General features: G+C 32.1%; 1 protein-coding gene across 1 annotated transcript; it reads left to right on the top strand.

The window, feature by feature from the left end:
• The first annotated feature begins 637 nt into the window (after positions 1 to 637).
• Positions 638 to 13,607, top strand: ZnT49B (solute carrier family 30 member 9). The gene is made up of 13 exons (XM_085958893.1): positions 638 to 743; positions 825 to 1,435; positions 2,853 to 3,052; positions 4,357 to 4,429; positions 5,064 to 5,190; positions 6,533 to 6,671; positions 7,520 to 7,675; positions 8,121 to 8,232; positions 9,091 to 9,301; positions 9,472 to 9,589; positions 11,493 to 11,567; positions 12,698 to 12,811; positions 13,288 to 13,607. The coding sequence occupies exons 2-13, from the start codon at positions 892 to 894 to the stop codon at positions 13,330 to 13,332; spliced, it is 1,914 nt and encodes a 637-aa protein (XP_085815019.1). The 5' UTR covers positions 638 to 743; positions 825 to 891; the 3' UTR covers positions 13,333 to 13,607.
• Positions 13,608 to 14,370: the final 763 nt, after the last annotated feature.

Raw genomic sequence — 14,370 nt, forward strand, 5'->3', positions numbered from 1 at the left:
ATACGTGGCAGCGAACGACACATGACCGAGAGAGTTGGAGAAAGCTTGGGGAGGCCTTCATCCAGCAGTGGATTGACCCCGGCTGATGATGATGATATAATAATATTATATTTTGTTGATACCGACATCTCCCCTCACTCATGTGCAGCTGATAGTATTATAATGAGACAAGCGTTATAGAGTTTTAAAGATTAATTATTAGATGTCGCTAATATGATAAATAATTTCATTGCCATAAAAATATTTTATTTATTTTATACTAATATATTAGGTTGTACTCAAAAACAAATTGAAAGTCACACACCTACATTATCTTTAGGTGAATATTTATAAATTATTTATGAATAATTACAAAATGATACTACACTTCTATTATAAGTTATTAGTTATTAGTAAACCATACTAATAAAATTAAATACCTACCTAAGTATTTGAAAAAGAAAGAAGTATAAGGTAAGTGTAAGTACACATAATTTAATAAATTTTAATATTTTGAAGATTATAAAAAAGGATAGGTACGCCGAATAAAGCATAATCAGTACACTACAAATAATTTTAGTTCGAGTATCCATATACAAAATTTATCTCATTGTCTCTACCTCTATTCTCTATATGAAATTGTCTATTATCAAATTTTGACAGCGGAATTCGTTGTGAGCGAAGTTGTCGTATGTCACGTCTTATTTTATATTAATTGTATGATATTTTATCTGATGATTTTGCTGCCAATTAGACATGGATAAGTATGTAATATATATGTTGTCATATATAATTAAAGTCTGACGTATTTTACCATACCAGTCTTTTTATATTAAACATTTCAGAAATGATTGACATTTCACAAACCGAAGAATAAAATAAATATACACCGGCGAATTACTCTATATCAAAATGTTACCTCGGTCTTTATTGTTTGCAAAATACCTTAGCAATAATGCCTGTAAATTACCGAGAACAAATTCGGAACACCTTTTCATCCTACACATGGGTTGTGTTCGACGTCAAATTGGATATTTGTGTGGAAAGTCTGTCAAAATTAATAATAAATTGTTGAGCAGCGGATATTATTGCTTGGGAGATGTAACACAGGGAAGGAAGGCTTACTCTAACAGTGATGTCAAGGCTCCTATCCCTGGTAAAGATGAAACCATTATCAAAGAAAAGGGTTTAACACCAGAAAATGGTTTAACTACAGAAAAAGGTTTAACATCGCCAAAAATCCCACTGGATCAGCTGCCCAGGCCAATTGACTTGACTGCTATGAAAGATCTGGCAATCAACAACACTGTTGAGAGTAATATAGTCAAAGAAATTGAGTTCAAATCGTCTGGGAAGAAACTTATTGTTGAAGCTAAAGTTGGCCCTGATTCGACGATTACAAGTATCACTTTTAAAAAGGATAGTCCACCGAAGCCACCTGGAGAGATTCCAAAAGGTAAAAACCTATCTTATCATATCTGATCTAGACGTGTATTAGGGTTACCATTTCTTGGTCAGTGAGGAAAGGGTGGCAGTTGAGGTTAGGTAACTGAAAAAAATTCCTAGGCCAGCCATATTTCCAGGACTTATTGTCAATCTTGTTCATCTTCAGTATTTTACCAATATTATATTTTACCTTTTTATAATAGATATTTAAAATACATTAAAAAAAAGTAATGCCTAACTGCGATTCGAACTCGGGTGAAAAAATTCCACTGTCTTGATAATTGAGCGTCTCGGCCAAGTTGGCATTAAGTCCGGCGCATGTAAATTAATGAATATATTTACAAAAATTACATTGCTGTAAGTACGTTATGCTAAAATACCTATAGCCTCACAGCACGCAATAGTTTGATACTGGTTTTGATGTTGTGTGTGTTTTTTACAATACTTATGTAATAATGTATGTGTGAAATGTTCCAAATTCTCGCAGCCTTTATTTGATCGTATTAGTGCCAAAGCTGGACATGTTCAGTTGGGCACGCCGACAATCAATTTGTAATACATACCTACAGACAGATGTCGTTAGCAAAATATATTATTTTTGTAAAATATTAAATAATGATGTTATTACAGTACCCTCTCAGTAATCCGCCATCCCAAAAACCAGACAAGTGTCCAATTAGTGAAAGCGGCGAATTATTGTGCATACATACAAAATATGGTAAAATTAAAACAGGTATTTCGTAAAAATAGTTTTTTTTTGAGAAATTTGTACTAGCAAAATTTATTTATATACAAAATCAAGTATTATTTACTAAATTATACATATTTATAAACTAAGTTAATTAACTAAATATTAAACAGTAATTCACTTGACACAACCAGTTGTTCAGTGACATGTGCACTATGACCAAAAGCTTCAGTTTGTGTGTCCCAGTTGTATTGGAGCACGGCATAAATGTGATGTGCTCCTTGGGCACTTTCCTCCCTGGTACATTACTTTCTTCGTGATGAACGTACGTTTTATGAAGGAGAGGTTTCCAAAATAAACCCGTCTCATCTGCGTTGTATACTTGTACGCTGCGGACTACTGAAATTAACAATCAAATGCCGGCGAATTATAGAGCTTGATTTTGTTCTGTCAACTAGTAAAAATAACGGCGGATTATAGTAGTTGTCAGATAATCGAGCGGCGGATTACTGAGAGTGTACTGTATTGTAATGAATTTGTACCACAAATGCCAGATCAATATTAATAAATGCTGATTGTTAGTCAACTGATATCTTTTGTTCAAGCAAGATGAATTTCCAATTCAAAATTATTAATAATCAATGTACTTAACTAATTGATTACCTATTAATTTTTTTAAATTTATGATTATTCAAAAAAGGTTTAAATTAATCTATATGCATCATTTTTATGTTCTCAGTTATAAAGCGTGTGCGTGTCGATTTGACTGCATCGTCTTTGGAACGTAATTTCATTACGCCTGTCAGGGCTATGTCTGATTTTCTTCTAAAGCCATCTGACTTGGAAATATTACCAAAGACTAAACGCCGATCACCATATGAATTGGAACCTCCCATCACAGTATACTGGCGAAGAGATGTAGAAGCCAAAGCAACTGAGGTATTTTATTTATTTTATATAGGAATTTATTGAGTAAGATAAACATTTTATATTATATTTCGTCCGTGGCAAAGATTGTCTTTTGGACCGAGGTAAACGATTTGCTACCGACGAACAATAGATAGATAATCGGACATTAAAGTTATTGGTATTTCAAAATTTAATTACCTAACTGTACAAAATAATAATTAAGTATAATATTATAAGCTTTGGATGAATACAAGCTACTTAATATTTTTTTTTTCTGACCATGTTCGATCCTAATAGGATCATATGGGCCTCCACAAAATAGAGGTTTATATTAACAGGTTTTGTTTTTTGCGAGAAATGGACGTCAGCCACTTGCTCAACCTATTAGGTCCATACTCTGACTCATACACAAATTGAAAAACAATATGTGTCTTGCCAGGCCCAGGATTCGAACCTGGGACCCACAGCGTTATAGTCCAATGCTTAAGCCGTGCGGCCTAATAGGAGATAATATTATGACATACAAAATTCATGAAATTTTAAAAATTCACAGACAAGTTCAATACCGCAAACTATTGTCGAGCCATTTGCTATTTAATAAGGAATTGTGGATATTTTATTATTCTAGCACTAGACGTCATCACCATTTTTCATATGTTTTAAATGCGCAAATTACAATCGAAATAATCTATAGATTCCATTGAAATTACATAGATATCACTGCTTAATTTTATTGAATATACTTCGAATATTTCTAGCTCTATTTGCAATAATTGTGGATGATAAATTTCTCATAATAATTAAATGATTAAGGTAAATGTAAAATATTTCATTTATGTACTATCGCATATCTTTTCCAGTAATTTTTATCTCTTCTGTAGAACCTCGAGAAGGTAATTGGGAATATAATTAGTATGTATAGAATATATCAAGATAATAATATAGAAAGTTTTTTTTTTATTTCTAAAATACTCATTTACATTAGATTTGTTTTAAAATTGCTACATTCATCCGTGAAGTTTTCTGATAACCATAGGAAACTGAAAATTATTATATTTCTTCAAACTGCTTTTCTACATCCTAGTTGTCATGTCAATCATTAAAAATAGTGTCATTTTGAAAGACTCATTTGAATAATGATCTTGCTTATATCCATAAAAATGATAGTAATCATGTCCATTATTATGGTAATTCTTTTTGTCAAGTTTTACATTATTTTCTCATTTTTTATTTTTAAATCTTTACACAAATGAAATTTACATAAATTGTTTTCAAATTCGTAAATATAATATCTCCTTGTATTCTTGTGTAGCTAAAATCAATTGATTTTTCAGATATGGGGCTCTAGAGAGAACCTAAAAAAAGAATTACTTCGAAAGGAAATTGAGCGTAGAAGATATCAACAAAGTATGTACTTACAAAATATACAGTGTCAGATATTGTTTAATAATGATTTCAATAAAATAGAAATATTTTTTTATTATTGACTACTGTATACACGCAAGATTTAAGAATGTAAGATTATTTATTATAGATATATTATGATATATATACATTTTTTTTAATATAATAATTTCATTGTTCACAAGTACTAGAATGACACCAATAAACTTGGTTAGCGCTGGATGTCAGTTACAATCAGCATTGCCTAACATACTGATTTTTAAGTTCACGATTATTCAACAAATACAAATAGGATGTTTAGGTTGAAAGACAAAAGGATATGATGGATGTGTGATGGAAAAGTAGATATGGACCTGATGAATTTAACTCAGAAATGGCATCAATTCAAGTTATTCCCGGAAAAAGAGACTAAGAATATTTTCAAGCCAATTTCATTTCTATTAAGCGTACCAACATCTAATTGCTATATTGAGCGGGTATTTTCTCAGATGAATTTAAAATGGTCAGATGCGCACACCACTCATGTCCCGCCGAACACTGTCCGCTCAAGTCTTAGTGTTCTAACCTCTTTTCACTATTCTATTAATCAGGATCATTATTTTAGTTTGAATTTGGTCATTTTTAATCTGTGTTCTAGATGTATTCACCGTCAAAAGGCGCCTCCGCGATTACCGTCGGGAGATGGGAAACTCTGCTCTTAATCAGGAGACAGAGGGGGGACTCTCCGGAAGATCAGGACGGGTTGTACTCACTGCAGTGGCAATGTAATGTATTTTTACTCAAGTTCATACAATTTAACTGACATACATTTTGGATCCTACTTAAGGAGGCCAGTGCACTAAACTGGCTGAAAATGAAAAAGATACCCTCTACGATGATCATGGAAACTTTCGATTGGAAAATGTTGCAATTTATTGAAAATTAGAAATCAATTATATAGGTACTCCAAATCCGAGTAGGTACTTATATTTTATTAAAAAATATTTAGTAAACATTAAATTGATAAAGAATATTTTAAAAACGTTGAATAACCATGGGATATCTTATGATATGAAATATGGCTTAATTTTAAATTGTAGAGCCAGAGGCTTAAAATAATTCTATTTTATCGTATCTTCTTCTTTCTTTCGACCATGTCCGATCCTAATAGGATCATATGGGCCTCCACAGAGTATTAACAGATTTGAAAAATGAAAGCACCTTTTGAAATTTCATTCTTTCGTAACACTAAAGCTTGATTTAAAAATGTACTCTCATGATGTCAAAATGTGTCTCATTTTGGAAGAATAAATAACCAATTTCTTCCGCGCTACCAGAGAGTGAAGGTTATATTAAAGAACATCCTGCACGGAATTGTTATTAGCCATTGGGAACGTATTGAGCCCTTTCACTGGATCAGAAATCCATTGAAAAAACAGCATGAATTTTTTTGTCTGCCTTGGGAGTGAACCCATGACCTAAGGCTTCAGATATAAGTGTTTTATCAATTTAGCCACCATGGTCGTAATTAGATAACCGTAGGTGCACCAGGCCAGTGTGACTGCTCATTGGTAAAAAGGGTACAAATTCGTATTCATTTTTGACAGGCTATATGTGACAGTTTTCCGTGCGTATTTATACAATTAATTTACAACGAACATAACACACAATACACCCTCAATTATATGGACTAATTGGGATGAAAATACTCCAGATAATAATAAATTCAGAGTCTAAAAATTATAGTAAACCTATTTTACTTCTGCAATAAATAACCTTTATTGATTGCAATTTGTGTTTGACCTTTTCTTTATTTTTTTTATATGCCAACCTCCACTAAAAAGGATTCACGGCAGTGAACTCTAGACTTACATTCCAGATTATTCCTTCTTATTATCTATAACTAAGCACTTCTGAAAACTTTCTCTGTCGCACACAGATACCATTTTTGTTCAGGATTTGTTGTCCACTTAAATATTGAGATTTTGCATCTAAGGCTAAGTGTATTCATTAATAAGTCAATGTATCTACAAGATATGTCATGTTGTTTATTAGGATAGAAGATTTAAAATTGACGAACACTAAAAATATTGTGTAAATAATAACGTTCTTGTTTAATGTTTACAGTAACGGCAGTAACTTTCTGTTCAAACTATTTGCCTGGTTGTACACTGGGTCTCACAGTATGTTCTCCGAATGTATTCATTCGCTTGCCGATACTATAAATCAGCTGATTTTGGCATATGGAATACACAAATCTGGTCAAGTAAGTAGCCTTTATCTATGAAATTAATGTTATATGGAAACCACTTAAATACTAATGTTTCTATGTTCTACGCCACTTCCACCTCGCCCTTGTTCTATTAATTTATTACAATGTTTTTCTTAGGTCGTATTCTTATTTGTCCGGTGGTTGTTTGTCCGGTACAAATCTTGCAATCGGTTTTTAACTAACTTTCCGACTAGCTAGACATTTGAAACTTTTAGAATATTTCAGAATACGATACCAATGCATTTTTTTAATACTTTTAGCCATCTTTAAGTAGAATTGGATTCATTTTTAGTTAATTCTGTTTTGTATGAAAAGTTATTTCAATACCATTATTGTTTGCTAGGGGGTCGTAGCAACTAAATTATTAATAATATATACGTGCGTTACTATGGAAATCAATATGGAATGACATTTCATTATTCAGTATTTCTATCAAGTACAATTTTCAACAGATTTTTGATTCAACAGAAAATTTAAAAACGTATATAAAAAGTTCTTTTTATCTTGTAATTATTTTTGTTCTATAAATGTATTTTTCAAGCATTATAATTTATAATATGTTATGTAATTCATCATTTAGTATTTTATTTGCCTAAATAAATGTCAACGTTCTGATTTTGGAATCTACATCTATCGAAACCTTTATTGTGTAATTGTAAATAGTATTTATATTTAATTGTACATTACATGGTGACAACTGTTAAAAGATTTGGTATATTGTGTTATATATTATTCTACAAAGATGTGGTCACCTTTTAAATTGATTCTTTGAAATATATCAATATTGCATATTTTATGCAAATCTCTATTGATTTAACTATGTAATATATATTTTCTTACAGATTGCTGATCCAAACCATCCATATGGATACACCAATATGAGATATGTCTCTTCACTTATCTCAGGTGTTGGTATATTCTGTGTTGGTACTGGTCTTTCATATTACCACGGCGTCATGGGCCTGCTAAATCCACAACCAATGGATTCTTTCTATTGGGTAAGTCTTTCCCTACTGCCATTCGATACTATTTCACGTGAGGCCAAATAAACTCGAAACAAATTATTACACGTTACTGTAAATGTATCACAGGTGGATTATTACTACTCTTATTGTGTGTCTTATCATTTACATTCATTTAACAGGCAATTTTTTAGTTACAGAGTTATAAGTAAAATGATACAATTAACCCTTATCATACCGGACCTGGAAATTTCCGTGATTAATGTTTGAAATCAAATTCATCAGTAAAATCAACCAAAGAAAACTTAGATACTTTGGACATATACTGAACAATTAGCACAGATTCCTAAACCTTATATATAATAAACAAAAGACACAGAATATATTACCATGAATAATAATTATATATCTATTGCTAAAATGATCATCTTGATATTTCTGTTACTGGATACTTGGATTTAATATTATTTTTATTTCTCAGGCATATTTCATTCTTGGAGGTGCGATCGTTTCTGAAGGTGCTACACTTATTATGGCCATAAATGCGATTAAAAAAGGTGCTAAGGAAGCTAATGTGCCGTTCAAAGAATATGGTAATCATTAATTAATTAAAACACTAATAAATACATAATCACAGTGTGTTAACCGGTTATATGCCTTCAGCGAATTATTTCGCTGTATTAGGCCGTGATCGACAGGTTGCACATACAAATTTCGCGAGTTCTCTCGTCCGACTTTAAACTCAAATTACTAGCCACTGTCGATTGATGTGCATAATTTAAAAACAAACACACAGTGACATCTGTTTGAATAATTATGAAATACTAAGCCACAAATTATCGGTATTACAGTGATTGTAGTAAGAGCTTCGCTCTACATTCAACGTGTGTCGTTAAAATCTGCGGCCTGTCAGATACTGCCATAGTAATATCATATTATAGAAAAGGTTAAGTAAACTGTTAATGCCTGTACTTTTTGTCTTTATCCATATTCACTTCTCAGGTGGAATATGTGTAGACCATGTGCCGCCTTCACACGTTATGCAATCACTTTCAAGTATAATACATTTTATATTACAATTATTTTATATGAATCCCTCTAATTATGGTCCATATTATTTGAATTCATTTTCAAAATAAATAAGCAAAATTTGTTAATTATAAAGTGTTTAATAACGTTATGGATTTGTAAATACTCTCGGTGTGCCATGAAAATTTTATAATTGTAATAGTTTGCCGTGACTTAAAAAAGGTTTCGAATCGCTGCTCTTTGTTATATCCGCTGATGACCAAAGAGCAAGCTGGATCGAATGTGTGCGATTATACGTAAAGTTTGTTTTCCTCGGGTTGGTTTTAAAGCCAATAACCGATTCAGTAATATTTACTTTTTTATCGTTCGAATAAACTCTTGGTTGAAAGTTGCATTTTTTTAAAAGATCAATTTTTTTATAGTTCTCCGAGGGTCAGACCCGTCCGTGAATGTGGTCCTTTTGGAAGACATGGCTGCAGTCGGAGGTGTAGCCGTAGCGGCAGGATTCATGGGGCTGTCCTCACTGACAGGGCACTCTCAGTGGGATGCCTGTGGAAGTTTGTTTGTCGGAACTATTCTGGGAGGTGTAGCATCTTTTATTATACTGACTAATGTCGGAGCGTTGGTTGGGAGGTGAGAATGTATTAATATTTGTTAATGTTGCCAATGGTCATAAGATTATATTTTGTGTAACCGAATGAGGAACAGGGGCTAATTTAACTATCTGGATATCCAATTCACAGAACCAATTGGGATAATTGACAAGATTATTATGTCCTATAGTTTTGATTAATTGTTTTTAGGTCTATACCTTTGGAACAACTCGATAAAATAAATACGGATCTTGAAATGGATGTGATGATACGAGCAATACATGATGTAAAGGGAATCGATATGGGAAGTAACTTAGTGAGATACAAGGTGGGTTTATTTATTATAAGCTACTCTAGCATGACATCTGCTTCTAAAGCTGCAAGTTACAGATTCGAATTTCATGCCTGCCAAATAATGTTGTTTTTTGATCAAAGTATTTGCACTATATAGAAAGAGCCTTACACACTATTTCTATTCTGCCCTTCTTAGGAAGAAGGCAGTAACTGACTCTCACACACTTTCGAGATAAATGACATAATGTGTTTTTCTCAAAATTTAGTACTGTGAATTAATAAAAAACGGTTGTAATTTTTATTAGTAAGAAGTTAAAATACAAACAAATTAATAATAACCAAGCAGTAACTGCAATGAATATGTGCAATTACTGCCTTTTTGCTAAATAAAATGTATTATTTTAGAAGATGTCTATTTTTTCACTAAGGATTTTAACGGTATTTTAGTGATAATATTGATTTTAAAATGAACAGAATATATAGCTTTCAAAATTACCTAACGGATGGCATTCGTAACTCAATTTCACAAATTTTGCGAGTTACTGCCTTCTTCCTAAGAAGGGCAGTATTATATTTGAACGCATTTACCAAATGAATAAAGCATGGTTAAGTTTGGTAAACTACATATACATATTAACATCGCTATTGTGTTGGCATTTCCGATATCCTAATTCAAGCAATGGCTGCCATTTTGCAACGTTTTTCTTAGCTCGTATTCTTATTTGTCCGGTGATTCTTTGTCCGGTACAAATCTTGCAATCGATTTTTAACTAACTTCCCGACTATCTAGACATTTGAAACTTTTAGAATATATCAGAACACGTTGCCAATGCATTTTTTGGTACTGTTCGGTTATACAGAATACAGCGGAAAACACATTTTAAAAATACCCGATATACTGGATTATTTGTTAGTTTGGGTTAATTTAGGTTAGGTTGGGTTAGGTTAGGTTTGGTTAGGTTAACCTAACAAATAATCCAGATCGGGTATTTTCAAAATATGTTTTCCGCTGTATTCCGTATAACCGAACAGTGCACATTTTTTTAATACTTTTAGCCATCTTTAAGTAGAATTGAATTCATTTTCAGTTAATTATGTTTTGTATGAAAAGTTATTTCGACACCATTATTGGTCGTTAGGGCTCTGGGGTCCTAGCAACTAAATTAATAATATACACGTGCGTTACTATGGAAATCAATATGACATGTCAAGTACAAATTTTTTTGATCGTTTAAGCTTGTCAAGTCAAGTTTATATGGTTCAACAGAATTTAAAAACGTTGTATATAAAAAGTTCTTTTTATCTTGTAATAATTTTGATATTCATTCTGTTACTCGCATACGCATAAACGTTTTTACATTATATTTCAACTAAATAATAATGCCACAGTGCTGTATTACTGTCTGCTAATCTACTAATCAGGATGGATTGTCTTTTCATACACTTTGAAAATTGGCAAATAGATTTCATGGTCGAAATGTGAAATTCTCTTCAAATGAACCTGCAATGCGAAATCACATTTTAGCGAATCTAATCAATAAACTAAGACTTTTTTTTTTGTTTGACTTTCATATATTTAGGCTCCTATATTATATAATATTATATAACTATATCTCATAAAACAATCTGTTAAGAAGCCTCCTCATGATGCGGAGATCCTGAACTATTAAAAAAATTAAAGTGATATAATATTATGAAGCCGCATTTAGACCAATCGAGCGAATGTTTGTTCTTCCCCCACTCCAGCGAAATTCTCTTAACTTAAAAGCTTTTTGTTGAGTGAGCATAAGAATGGTCTTATGGTCGCTTGGTCTAAATGCGGCTTAATACACTTTTAAATTAAACTCAACGCTATGCAAATTTTCAATTTGATTTAGTCTATAAATGATACTGGACATTAAGATATTTTGAACCTGATTTTTATATTTCTTTATTAGGCTGAATTGGACTTTGACGGGCGGGAACTGACGAGAGCATATTTAGACAAGCAAGATCTAAATGTATTGCTGGAGGTATGTCATATAAACTTTAAATTTTACTATAATATGTAGAAGGCCATGTTTTAAGGGTTGAAGACACCTCATTACCCAAGATTCTCCTCTTTAATAGAATAGAAGGATCAGGAGACCCGGGCTTCGATGGTTAGATTTTGCAGAACGATTCACACCATCTCTGAGGCTAAGCGAGGTTGCGGTAGACAGATGGCAATAGAGACGTTTCCTTGAGGCGTTCAACAGTCAAGACTGTTGTTGGTTGAGTTGTTAGTGCCAATAAAACTATCACAAGCTGTGATACATAAATGTGAAATCATACTCTACCATTACACATACTACTGTTTATTTATTAATTTTTATATTTTTTTGTTTGGTTTAAGCAGGGTTTAATTGAATTTTAAAAACTAACCGACACTATCTGTAATTTTTAGTCTTATTTATCTCTCTTATCTCCGCAGCCTACCTCCACGCTTTGTCACTGCTATTTACAGTGCTAAAATATGTGCTTGGCAGATTTTTGTGATTGTATCGAAATAGTAGTTCATGTAGGTACAAGTAATCCCGTAAAGCGCCTTTTAATAAACTGAACAGAATAAACATCTTACATAAAATAAAAGTAATATAACTTTGCGATAAACTGAAAAAATTACTTTTATTTTCGTTTCGTTCTACATTGCAAAATAGAATCTACATACTTTAACCTTCTTGGCCTGTCTGCACTTACTATGAAAAATTGTCGATAACAGTCAAATAATCTGATCGTACGCACATGATTCCGCTCATTATGAAAATTCCTGACACATGGCACTTGTCAAAATAGATGTGGAATTTTTTTATTTTGTTATATTATGTATCCATAACTCCTGCTATAATAATATCTCCCCAATGACAATAAATTGTCTTTTGTATAATTCATGGACACCCTAAGTTACTAATTATGTACCATCATTGAGAATATTCAATCGGTTTAATTTCGACTATGTAATGTACTAACTTAACTCAGCTCTACTCTCCAAGTCATTTCACTGCGGATCGAACTCTCTAATCGATCGCAATAATATCACAACTTCGTACTCACCAGTGTCGTGATGAATGACAGTTAAATGTATTCAACTTTTGTTCCTTCATATTATATTGTTATGTTGTAGGAAGTCAAGAAGCTTCAGACGATTGATGAGCTGGAAGGCTTCTTGTTGAAACACGGCGAAAATATTGTTGACATGATGGGAGGAGAGATAGATAGGATTGAATTAAAATTAAGGGTAAGACCACAAAATATACTATTACCTGACTCACTGCTGCATAGCCCTGTGATTAGGGATTGCAATACCGGTATCTCAGTATTTTTCGATACCGAAATACCGGTTTTAAAAATCAGGCAATACCGATATATTCTATAAGTTCTCTGAAAGTGGAAACAAAATGTATCAATTAACATAATTTGTAATTGTATTTTTTTTGTCGGGTTATGCGATGTCTTGTTTACTTCTGTGGCCCTTCATCATCCTTGGTAACCACCAATTACACATGCTATAAAATATTAATATTTTAAAGAGATTTTTACATATTTTATACTTTATTGGTAGATAGGTACTTCTGTTTTTTTCCTATTATTTTACGAATACCAGTATAAAATGAGAAATACCGAAATACCGGTATTGGTATTTTCATTTGTTATTGCAATCCCTACCTGTGATAAAAAAACTAGTTACTATAACAATTTGTTTTTTCTTTCCAGAAACGCTTCCCGTTCTTGAGGCACTGTGATCTTGAAATATTGTAAATAACGACAATTCCTGATTTTGTAGCTATGTAATATTTATATTTGATATTTTTTCGATCTGTACATAGAGTTAATGATTGTGTATGTTCCCAGTTTATTTTTTTAACACTTAGTAAATTTTCAATATTTTGTATAAGTAGGTATGTGTGAAAAAAATTTGTCAAATACTGCCTCACCGACCATCATAAATATACATCATTACAACAAGAGTTTGTTACAACAAAACAGTCATGTGGCATATATTTGTCAGGGTTTATGCTTTTTGGTAACTATTTATTTAATTCTTTTTCATTTTCGTATTTTACTTTGTGACTCCTATCAAATGCTTTATACCCCATCCACCCATTATTTTCGAAAGCGATTTTACGCCTGATGGAGTGCGAAACGTATGATTGCGTTCATGGAGTTTTTGTACATACACATCTCGCCGAACCCGAACACCTAATGCTCCTCTACCATAAGTTTAGCGAACCGATTGCTAAATTTTGCAGAGTCGATGTTTGACATATTGCAACTAACAGCCCGCGTTTGTTGATAATTGTCATAGGTACTTGTTTTCTTCCGTATTTCATTATGATTCAGTGAATTATTTTGATTATTGTCTAATGGTATTATCCATTTTACAATTGATCCTATAATTGGTGCTTCATTTTATTCAATCATGACTGCTTTATTTATACTAAACTTTGCTTTCGTAGATGAAGCTAATCTACAATGCCGCAAATTTCGTAAAAGCGGCAACGCTTTCGAATTCAAGAGTCTCCTTAGTAAATACACATCAGACGCAGATTCATGAAAATCTAATAAATTTAATATAATATTATATATTTAACAAATCAATTCACATGATTGTGCTGGAATCGATTTATGCATAATAATTATATGGTAGGTATATTATACTATCACGATAACCATTTACTTTTATTTGTTTACCTTCCACTTTAAGAGATTTCCTATAAATAAATATTGTTATGATTATATTTATTCAATAACGTTTATTCAGCATTCGGATTATCTGGCCGTAATGTAATATTAAAT

This window comes from Rhyacophila brunnea, unplaced genomic scaffold (assembly GCF_057557595.1).
Source record: "Rhyacophila brunnea isolate RB1 unplaced genomic scaffold, BYU_Rbru_1.0 scaffold_8, whole genome shotgun sequence".
Taxonomy (NCBI): Eukaryota; Metazoa; Arthropoda; class Insecta; order Trichoptera; family Rhyacophilidae; genus Rhyacophila; species Rhyacophila brunnea.

What these genes read in the sequence shown, in the direction of transcription:
- ZnT49B (XM_085958893.1), top strand. Translation starts at nt 892, where the DNA reads ATGTTACCTCGGTCTTTATTGTTTGCAAAATACCTTAGCAATAATGCC. An exon ending in GTCGGAGCGTTGGTTGGGAG is followed by an intron (nt 9,302 to 9,471) that starts GTGAGAATGTAT and finishes AATTGTTTTTAG; the next exon opens with GTCTATACCTTTGGAACAAC. An exon ending in GGATTGAATTAAAATTAAGG is followed by an intron (nt 12,812 to 13,287) that starts GTAAGACCACAA and finishes TTTTCTTTCCAG; the next exon opens with AAACGCTTCCCGTTCTTGAG.